We start from the raw sequence: 11,421 nt of genomic DNA on the forward strand, positions 1-11,421 counted from the left end.
CACCTGCCATTTCCCACAAACGAAGCTCATCTATGATCTTGCTAGCAAGTGCCAATGGTGTAGATTCTTTCCCTCTGAAGATGCGATTGTTCCTTTCCATCCAAATCTCCCAAAGCGTGGTCAAGACTGTTGAACGTAGCCCTTTCTATTGCAACTTTTCTGCCTCATCTGTTTGCTCGCGCCACCAATTGAGGAGAGTGTTGTCTGTGGTCACATGTAGGAAACGTTGCGGTCTGAATTTGCGACCAATGTCCCGCCATACCTGCTGCATGAAGGGGCACTCCATGAAGAGGTGCTGTACCGTTTCGAGATTTCTAAAACAGAGTTGGCAGAAATAGTTATTTGGCCAGCCCCTGCATTGCAAACGATCTGCCGTCCATATTCTATTTTGTGCCAGCAGCCACGCGAAGAATTTGTGTTTCCCCAGTGCCCAAGTTTCCCATACAAGCTCAGCAGAATCTGAAAACGTTTTGCCCATGAACCGCATGACATATGCTGATTTTGCCGTATACAAGCCACTGGCCGACCACCTCCAGAGGATTATGTCCTCAGCCCCTTCATGGATCACCTCTCCTGCGTTGTGGAGCACTTCCTATACGCATATATATTCCTGAAGCAGCTGTATTGTCACCCCTCCGTGGATGTCTTCAATCCAAGCATCATTGGTTATTGCCTCAAGAACCGACCTGTTTTTCCAAGCATCATTGGATTTCCAAAATATCCAGTAAATGTGCCATGAACATATATTTTCAAACGGTCAGCAGAAGGGGCTTTCCATCATTCAGTCTTCTGTTCTGCATCAATGGAAATAAACCCACTAAGTAATATCGTATTACCTTTTGGTATCTTAGGCACCCCTTTATCAAATGCTAAACAGTGTACTCCAATAACTTTTCTAGAACCTCTAGTGATGAAGCAACGAACAAAGGTTGCTTGTCTTTGACTTCAGCACAACTCTCAATCAAGTCATGCGCTATAACCAAGATGCTTCTACTCCTCTCTGTGCACCTGAGCATAATAAATAAGTATTGTCTATCCAATATAAAATAGAAATTACGATTTGATATTTAGAAATGTCATCAGTGGATTATGAGCAACAATTTGATGCAGTTTCATTGTATCAATTTTTATAAATACATGATTAGAAAAAGCAAGTGATCAAACATCCGCATTGAAGACTATACTGATGTCATAGACAACAAGTGAAAACAAATGTATAGAGTAATTCTGACCAGAAATCGGTTCCCTCCCGCATCAAGACCGAATGACTGAATGGGAGAATTGAGTCCAGAACAAAGCTTGACCGGCAAAAGAATCATGCCAGTAACCAGATAGTCCACGCTGCCCGTTATTCAAACCACTTAACACATGCAAGCTGCCATTGTGTTATTTGTTCTATGCTTCTATAATAGTCACACCCTGAGACCCTCTATATTTGTTGTTCTTCATCCCAGATGCCGAAACACCACCACAACAGCTTGTATATATCAATCCTTTATATTACACCAATTGTTATCTCTATCTCTCTCACAGACACAAACATCAGCTGCTATGCTTCCTGTTTTGATCTTGTTTGGGCTTCTCTTCTCCCTACAGTGCAATTTCCCTGCATGCTCTGCCACAAATAATGGCAGTACTCTCATGGCAGGCCAAGTGCTCACCGGTGGAAACAAGCTCATCTCAAGCAACGGCAAGTTTGCGCTCAGCTTCTTCCAAACAGGCAGCAGTAAGTCATCAGACAACACCACCTTGCCCAACTGGTACCTAGGAATATGGTTCAACAATATCCCAAAGTTCACAACTGTGTGGGTTGCTAATAGAGATAAGCCAATAACTGACCCCATCTTTAAACAGTCAGAACTCAGAGTCTCAAGAGATGGCATTCTTGTCATCTTAAACAAGGTGGCCAAGTCAATGATTTGGTCTAGCCAAATTGAGAATAGACCAAAAACCAGCAGGAACAATAGTGTAGTGCTGTTAGACAATGGAAACCTTGTCATACGAGATGCCTCGAACCCATCCAATGTGTGGTGGCAGAGCTTTGATCACCCAACAGATGTCTTCCTCCCTGAAGCGAAGATTGGTCGGAACAAGATTACTGGTCAGAAATATAGTTTTACTTCAAAGAAGAATTCCGAGGACCCAGCTCTAGGCTTATATTGCATGGAGTTAGACCCCTCTGGTTCTAGGCAATACTATGATAAGCTTTGCAACTCGTCCACTGTGTACTTTTCCACTGGGGAGTGGAACGGAAGATACTTCAACTCAGTGCCGGAGATGTCAAGCAATGTTTTATTTGACTCCCAATTCATTGACAACGATGAAGAGGAGTACTTTACTTACACTCCATTTGATAAAACAGTAATTACAATCTGCTTAATTGATGTATCTGGCCTTACAAAGCAGCTTCTCTGGGTTGAAGAATTACAAGATTGGGAAACGGTGTTCATCAAACCCAAGGCTTCATGCGATGTTTCCTCTGTTTGTGGACCTTACACAATCTGCAACGATAATGCACTTACATTGTGCAACTGCATGAAGGGCTTCTCTGTGAAGTCACCAAGGGACTGGGAACTTGATGACAGACGGGAAGGCTGCACAAGAAATATTCCACTGGGCTGCAGCAGTAACAAAAGCACAACAGGTTTAACTGATAAGTTCTTTCCCGTACCTAGTGTTAGATTGCCCTATGATGCCCAAAGTATCAGTATGGAAACTGTTGCAAGTGCACACGAATGCATGCAGGTTTGTCTGAGAAACTGCTCTTGCACCGCATATTCCTACGGCAGAAGTGGTTGCTCAGTATGGCATGAACAACTTATTAATGTAAAGCAATATAATGGCACTAGCAATACAAATGAAGAGATTCTTTACCTCCGTCTTGCTGATGCAGAGTTGCCAAGTTGGGGACATAATAGAAGAGAGAAAATAATAGCTGCTGTTGTTGGTGCATCTGTTTCTGCTTTCAGTTTCTTAGCCTTCCTCCTGCTATTGATGATTTGGATCAAAAGGAGGTCACGTGATTATCCAATTAATAAAATTAAAGAAGGTGCTGGGATTGTTGCTTTCAGGTATGCTCATTTGCAGTGTGCAACCAAAAATTTCTCCGAGAAGCTAGGTGGAGGAGGTTTTGGTTCTGTATTCAAAGGAATTCTGAGCAACTCAACTACTATAGCAGTGAAGATGCTTGATGGTGCACGCCAAGGGGAGAAACAGTTCAGGGCTGAGGTCAGTACAATTGGGATGATCCAACATGTGAACTTAGTTAAACTAATTGGCTTCTGTTGTGAAGGTGATAGAAGGATGCTTGTTTATGAACATATGGTAAATCGGTCTCTTGATGCTCATTTGTTTTGCAGCAATGGTACAATTGATGCTCATTTGTTTTGCAGCAATGGTACAATTCTGAATTGGAGTACAAGGTACCAGATAGCCGTAGGGGTTGCTAAAGGATTGTCCTACTTGCATGAGAGTTGCCATGACTGTATCATACACTGTGATATTAAGCCAGAAAACATACTACTTGATGCGTCGTTTGTTCCTAAGGTTGCAGACTTTGGAATGGCAAAACTGCTAGCAAGGGACTTCAGTCGAGTTCTAACAACAATGAGGGGAACCATAGGGTATCTTGCACCTGAATGGATTAGTGGATTAGCAATTACACAAAAGGTTGATGTCTATAGTTATGGAATGGTATTGTTGGAAATCATATCAGGAAGACGGAACACACTCAATGAATGTAAAAGCAGTGGTGATCAGACTGTTTATTTTCCTGTGCAAGCTGCGCGTAATCTTTTAAAGGGAGATGTGCGGAGTTTGCTCGATCACCAATTAAAAGGTGATATCAACATGGAGGAGGTTGAAAGAGCTTGCAAGGTTGCATGTTGGTGCATTCAAGATGAAGACTTTAATCGACCGACAATGGGTGACGTGGTTCAGGTGCTAGAAGGTCTAGTAGAACCTGACATGCCCCAAGTGACAAGATTACTTGAAAGTATTTTGGGTGACGTGCAAGAGTTCAAATTTGACCAGATCAGTGGTATTTCAACAGAATAATTATCTTGCTTCCATGTACACTATTGATAGCGAAAATAATGGTTGTGCACATCCTAGATGGAAAGGCTGGTGAAGCTTTGATTATCTTACTTATTTATTAAAACACTACTATTAGCTATTAAGATGTTTTAATATTTACTCTCTCTCTCTCTCCTCTCAGCATGTTCAGAGAGAGGACAGAGTTGCTTCAGTTACTTGTGGATGCAAACATGTATGAATGAAATATTTTGTTTTCCTAATGGTCAAACCTCCTTTCATGGTAATTATGCCTAAATGATATCATTGCTATGCAATTGTACCAAGAACAGTGCCTAACAATATAAGATCCTTAAATTAAGTGTAAGGCTAGCAGCGAGACAACTTTTTAGTTGAAAATTTTACTTAAAACAATTCATGTGTTTTTGTTTCTGAACCAGCCAGCCCACTATTTTTTAAAAAGATAGAGATCATTTTTTATGGCAAGTATATTAGGTACTACGCTTTAAAAGCACACACACAAAAAAAAAAGAATTGCATATAAAGGACCCCAGAAGAAAAAACAAAATATCCAGAACTAAACGTTGTTGTAAGTTGTAACACCATCCAGTGGCAATGAACAATTTTATTCCTATTTTCCTGAATACCATATTCTGTCGAGATCACAAAATTGGCTCATTGCCTGAATCGATATGTGTGATTGAAGACAACCCAACTCCTTATATCTTTTAACAATGAGCATAGACCAAACAAAGAAAATCACAGGCCTCTGGTTGATTAAAGTGTTTAAACGAAAAGAAAGGGGCTGACCTAAGATTCTGTCCAAGCAATGCTGTTAATCGGAGCTGTCTAGTTCTCTGAACATCGCTGCAGGCACAGATCACATCAGTATCTGTGCACCGGCCGTTCTGCTGCTTCTCCCAGAATAAGCGCAGTCCCCACTCTGCAGTTTGAGATTTTTGTACAACTACAGCTAGAGTCAGTTGCTGATGCAAGTAGAGAGTATTAGCAATCTAGCACACACATAACTTGATTGCCGGCGGAATCCCATACACTGAATCTGGACGCGCAAAGGCTCCTGTCGCAGAGGCATTTCGTCGAACACCCTATGGGCGTCAACCCAAATAGGTGCACCAAACATGCCCATGGCAAAGCTGTTTCTTGGTAGAGTGTTGATGCAGTCAGTAGTTGCCAATGCCAATGCCAATGCCAACGCCAACGCCAAGCCACTGGCCTTCAACTGGTTCCTCCCCTCACCTGATCGGTCCAGCATTCAAGCTAGGCAGGATGGAGTAGCCATGGATGGAGACAAAATGCAGCTGTCGTCACGGAAAACAGCCGTAAAGTGTCCTGGGCTGGGCTGGACTGTCTGGCCTGCAATCAGTCGCGATCCTGTTCGGGCCATATTACATGGGCCGCAAGAGAATCGCTGTCAGTCAGTTAAGGCCTATGGGCCGCACGTGACTGTAATCCCAAGCCCACAAAGGCCCTTCGCAATGCATTACGTGGCGAGTTGCCTTACCTCGGACTCGCGCCGACGTGTCGACTGCTTGCGCGCCCCTACTGAGTTCCTCGATCTTTCACATGGAGACGCTGCGTCTCACTTCAGTACAGCAGGAATGGACACTAGAGACACACTAAAAAGGTAACAAGTACTGTGTGAGTTGATGGCCTTGGGCCGATTTGACAGCTTCAGCCGGGCTAAAGATACTCTATGCATGCCTTGCATTGCTATTGCCCTAAGAGCTCCCCGCAAGTCCAAATGAAAATGCTAAAAAATAACACCGAGGAATTTGTGAGTTTGTGACATCGTCTCCTTCCGAGCTGCGGCGACGGTGACACCGAGCTCAAGCATCCATCTCATCTCTTCTCCATCCTCTTTCCTGAGCGGCGTGTGTAGGAAATTTAACTATTTACCACTTTTACGTTTGGCAATTATCCAAATACTTCCCCCGTTTCACAATGTAAGTCATTCTAGCATTTCCTACATTTATATTGATGTTAATGAATCTAGATAGATATATATGTCTAGATTCATTAACATCAATATGAATGTGAGAAATGCTAGAATGATTTACATTGTGAAACGGAGGGAGTACTATTTTTAGGTTTCTACTTACTAGTAATGGGAGAAAAAGGATTCTTAATTGTATGCCGCTTTTGTCTATGTGACAAGACAAACTAGATGGCCAGTGTCATCGCCAAACCCACCACCGACGCACACGATGGCATCGCCAGAGGCGGAGACCTTGCCACCAAACTAATCACCACCTTCTTCCCAACCTCACGGCCACCGGTGATGCCGAGAGTTGGCTTGTGAAGGCACTCCTCGTGGACCTGGAAGCCGTCGCCACCGTAAGGGGCAACACGCTCCTGCTCCTCCATGTGGTTGTGTTTAGAGGGCACCCCCGCGCTCACGTTGCTTGTCCTCTGAAGAGCCTCGACCTTCCTTAAGCTCCACTCGCTATGCTCACGGCTTTGATTGACCCGATTTTTGGTGAATTGAGATAACTATGATTTGTGAGAGAAGTTGTCAACCCGACTACAATCGTACGAGATGATGTTGTGTTGTGCCTTAGCTTCGATACACTTCTTCGTGGGTTGTTGATCTGGCTGATACAGAACAACCTTATTTTTGCAAGCAAAATCGAAGAAACAAATAAGAACAAGATAAAAGCAACCTGAATTGCAAATAGGAATTAAAGTCCAGGATAAGTTGGGGTTTCAGAGACGAGTACTTTGATGGTCTAGCCGGCACACGTAACTGTAAGGTAAAGTAACAATGTCTAAACTTTAATCTACACAAAACCCAAGAAACTCTGAAGGGGTGCCTAGCTATTTATGGAGGTGCGAGGATGAGCTAAGGGTCCCTAGGATCATGCTCCACTAGATTGGGGCGCACCCTACTTTACCCTAGGTCCCAGATAAAATTACAAGCCCATATGCCCATTATATTAACACAACTCCTTGTTTTTTTATTGCGGCCGACTAAGATGGAGTTTGGAGATGAGACTAGAACTGTTGGAAAGAGGAGTCCAAGAGCTTTTCATCGAGTATTGATGAACCCAAAACAAAGCTCGTATGCATATTTGGCAGCAGTTTGAAGACAAACAATGTAGCAGGTTGCCGGATCAGATTTCAACACTTGAACGACTTATCTTGATATCTTCTTGTTGATCCATGATGTGAACAATAGTTATATCCATAGTAGGCATAATAACATCACACACACCACTCCACCTCGCAGCCCGGTTAGGGCGCACAAGACTGCCACGTTCTTCTCCTCCACCGCCGTGGTCGCCTCGTCCCCGTCCTTGCGCACCAACAACAGGCGCCGCGAGGCTCCGCTCCACGGTGCACATGCAGCGAGCACGAGGCCACGCACTATCCCTTTTTCAAGTTTCTCATTATCACAAGGGGACATCTTCGATCTTTTCAGCTTTATACTTCTCATCAAGCAATAGAGAGACTAGAGCATATGCTTTGCTCCTCCACATTTAGCTTAGCTTGGCCATGTTACACAACAATCTGCATCCTGCTTCTTTGTCACGCCCAGAAATTTAGCCCAAATTTCCAGACTATTTTGTGTATTAAATCCCTGTCCAGGACCAGCCAGGGTACACAAAACGACAAGTAATATACAGTTCCAAACGTAAATAAAGCGTAAAATACTTACAGAAGAGGCACTTAGTCCTCACACCGAAACAGAACGACAGCAGCGGAAAAAGGCGATCCTAGCGAGACTTCAGCTCCACTCCACAGGAAAAACTCAACTGGGGTCTGAGCCTTGGTCTTCTAACTTCGTCTTCAGCTCAGAAGCACTACACTTCTGAAAAGGGGGAATAATAGCAAGGCTGAGTACAACCACCGTACTCAGCAAGCCACACCAATGATGCAGACGTGCAAAGGGATACAATGACGGTTTGTGGCTATTTGCATAAAGGCGGTTGTAAAACATTTTATTGAGCAAAACAGTAAAGCTGTTGAGTAATTAAAGTAACATTAAATCTCCACTGATCAACGCTACACCACGTTGAACAGGCCCAACCAACCCACCTGAACTTCAGTGCATTGAGTCGATTTATTAAGGTGGGACTAATCACGGTGAATCTGGTCGACCGCCCATAACCGCGGGCACGGCTATTCGAATAGTTTTACTCTGATCAGAGGTGTACAACTGTACACCCACAAGACACAGCCCCACGACACGTTTCCGTGCGCCGACATGCCACCACGACATACCGGAAAGAGGCCGTGACAGGACCCTTCGCATAACCCCCTCTAACCGATCGCACCACACCTTAAGGTTCGCCCCCGTCCCCAGCAGGCAACGGGCAGCCCCCCTTTCGTGCCGCGGTGAATCTAGAAGCCGATCAACCGGACACCCCGGCCGACCCAACTCCATCACGCCCACCCTCGCCTGGGTACGTCGGCTAGAGAAAAGCTACACTACAAGCCCAGCCGTTGCCCACGCTGGCTTGTGGTAAGTACGATAAGTTCTTCCAGGGCATCCCGCGAACCGGTCCTTAATTGCCATGGGTGCGACTAGCGAAACCATGCACCCACAGCCCAGCATGTAGTCGCATTTTAGTTGGATAATTACGACCATGAAGCATGGCCAGGTGTCTCGAGCACGCAGCTCATTCTGATACTAAAAAGGTCTAATATTGTAATTATCCCATCAACTGAGCTAGTGTTATTTAAGCAGGGCTAAGCATATAGTTCTAGCTAGGTCACATAAGTAACATGAGCTAGTCGATTTATTACCCACGGTTGACAAAGGGCAGATATCAAGTAAACATGGCACAAGCGAGCAGATAGGTAATACCCGAATCCCATGTAATTAACAAAACATGCATATTTATTTGTAAACGGTAAAATATTTATAAATTGGGATCAACATGCTCAAGGGGAATGTGTGACTTGCCTTGCTTCTTCAAACAATCTTCCGAACTCTTATCCTTGCGACCGCGAACATCCGAAACGACGGATTCTACACGCTGGCACGCAAAACGAGGAAAAACTCTAATAAAGACCAAGCAAACAGTACATAAAAAGTAAACAATCATGTAGAGCTCAATTTTAGATGAATTTTGCAAGTTGAACGGCTCAATTCGGAGTTCGAATGAATTAGATATGAATTTTATAAGTTTTAAGCCATTTAAATGAATTTCTATAATTATTCACGAATTATTGCGCAATTATTATTTATTTTCTCAAAGGAAAAGGCTGTGGTAACGTCAGCAAAGGGCCGGCACCGACAGGCGGGCCCCACTCGTCAGCGGCACAAGGGGCAAGCACACGGTGGACTCAATCCATCGCGGCCGAGGCGGCACCGTGGACCCGGACCACGGAAGTGGTCCACGGGACCGACGCCCTGGATTGGCCCAAAGCCTATCCAACGGCCATGGGTGGCGCGGCTGGGGCAAGGCACGGCTCAAAGCCGGCTGGACGAACGACGGCGCGCGGCGGCGCGGCCACCCGCGGCGACGGCCGGCGACAGCTCACGCGGGCGAAAGCGGCGCACGCGAGAGAGCAGCGGCGCGGCGCGGCAAGGGGGAGGCAGCAACCGGCTGCCCGGCACCACCGGCAACGGCGCTGGCACGGAGAGCGGAGCGCGGCGGCAGCGACCCGGTCGGACGGCCACCGGCGGCGGCAGCGCGTCGCGAGGACGCCCGGGAGGCGGCCGACGAAGGGGAGGAAAAGGGAGAGGGAGGGGAGTGCTCACCGAGAGGCACGACGGCGAAGGGGCGGCCGACGGCAAGGAACGGTGGCGGCGGGGCTCCTCAGGAAGACGACGCGACGGAGCTCCGGCGACGGGCGTCGCTCGGGATGGGGCGGACGGGCTCAGCCTCGATCTGAGGGAGATAAAGGAGGGGTTAAAGAGGGGAGGACTGGTGCGTGGTGACCGGTAACGACGGCCGACCGCGACAATATGAGAAGGATCTCACCGGCGACCGAGGAAGAAGGAGCTCCGGCGGATTTCCGGCGAAGAGGGGCAGCAGCCGAGGTCCTCCTCATCCTTGCGGAGCTGAGGGAGGCAACGGCACGGGTCGGCGTCGACTGAAGCGGTGGCGCGACGCGGCTGGAGTCGGCGGCGGCGGTGGAGAGAGGTGGTTCGCGTGGCTACGGCGCTACGGAGGTGGAGAGGGGAAATGGAGCGGTGGCCGAGCTTGCCCGGGCGGCGGCAAAGCTGGCGGTGGCGGCGGCGCAGCGCGGAGATGGCGGCGGCGGCTGAAGCACGTGGCTGGAGAACGCCGGCGAGCGGCGGCGATGGGGACCGGCGTGGGGAGAGCGGGGAAAAGCGCAGGGAGCTCGGGGTGGAGGGGGAAACGAAAGAGGGGAGCACGAGGGTGCTTTATATAGGGCTCGGGGATGGAGATCGTGCCCGGGAGAGGCGGGATCGGCCGGCGATGTGGGAAGGCGAAGTGGAGCTCGGGATGGCAACGGTTTTTGCGGTGCGTGGGGGAAACGGCGCGGACGTGGGCGGCGACCGCGCCCACGCATGCGCGGGAGAGGGAACCGCGCGAGGAAGGCGGCGACGTGGGGAGCACGGGGCGGCCATGGCGGCGGTTGTGACCGGCGTGAGGAAGGGGATGGGCCTGACAAGTGGGTCCCGCGGTCCCACTTGTCGGCCTAAGGGAGAGAGGAAGGGCGAGGGGGGGGGGGTTATGTAGATTTTTCAAGGGAGAGAGCAAGCAGGCCGAGCGGATGGGAGGCAGGAGGCCGGCCCAGATAGAGAGAAGAGGGGAGGGGGATTGGGCCGGGCCCAAGGGGAGAGGGGAGGGATTTTATTTGTTTTACATTTAATTTAATTGGTTTAAATGAACTTTGTATTATTATAATTACTTCTTGTGCTCCGAAAATTCGCGGGAAATTTCAGAGAGTATTTTAGGGCACAAAGAATATTACAAAATATTCCCGACCAATGATTTTTAAAGGGAAAATTTTAATTCTCCCAATAATTCACTTGGATAAATTGCTTAACTTTTTATTTAATTTCTAGGAAATGCATTATTAAATGATTTTTAATCCCGAACGAAAATCGGGGCGTTACATTCTTGCTCTTGGTAGAGGCAGAAGCGCCCGCTTGCTTGCTGCTTTGCTTTCCGTGAGGTTTCTTGTGTGCGTGGGCTGGCGGGGCTGTGCAGCAGCGCAGGGAGTCACTGATATACATGGTGGCGGCGGCATCCAAGGCTGATATGGCGGTGGATTTGGCGACCGCGCAGGCAGTAAACAGAGAGAGAAAAGAGATGGAGGATGAGGGAAGAGGCTGACACGTGGGGTCCACTTGAGGGCAAAATTGATAATTCACACCATCCATCATCCATGCTGGCAATCGGATTATTCTGCTACGTGGACAAAAAATGGTATAAAATTAAGATTTCT

General features: G+C 47.4%; 1 protein-coding gene across 1 annotated transcript; it reads left to right on the forward strand.

The window, feature by feature from the left end:
* Positions 1 to 1,551: 1,551 nt before the first annotated feature.
* Positions 1,552 to 4,155, forward strand: LOC107277440 (G-type lectin S-receptor-like serine/threonine-protein kinase At2g19130). Its single transcript, XM_026024736.2, has one exon. It carries the CDS (start codon positions 1,552 to 1,554, stop codon positions 4,054 to 4,056), a length of 2,505 nt encoding a protein of 834 aa, XP_025880521.2. The 3' UTR covers positions 4,057 to 4,155.
* The last annotated feature ends 7,266 nt before the right edge of the window (positions 4,156 to 11,421 follow it).

Source organism: Oryza sativa, chromosome 4, assembly GCF_034140825.1.
Source record: "Oryza sativa Japonica Group chromosome 4, ASM3414082v1".
Lineage (NCBI taxonomy): Eukaryota > Viridiplantae > Streptophyta > Magnoliopsida > Poales > Poaceae > Oryza > Oryza sativa.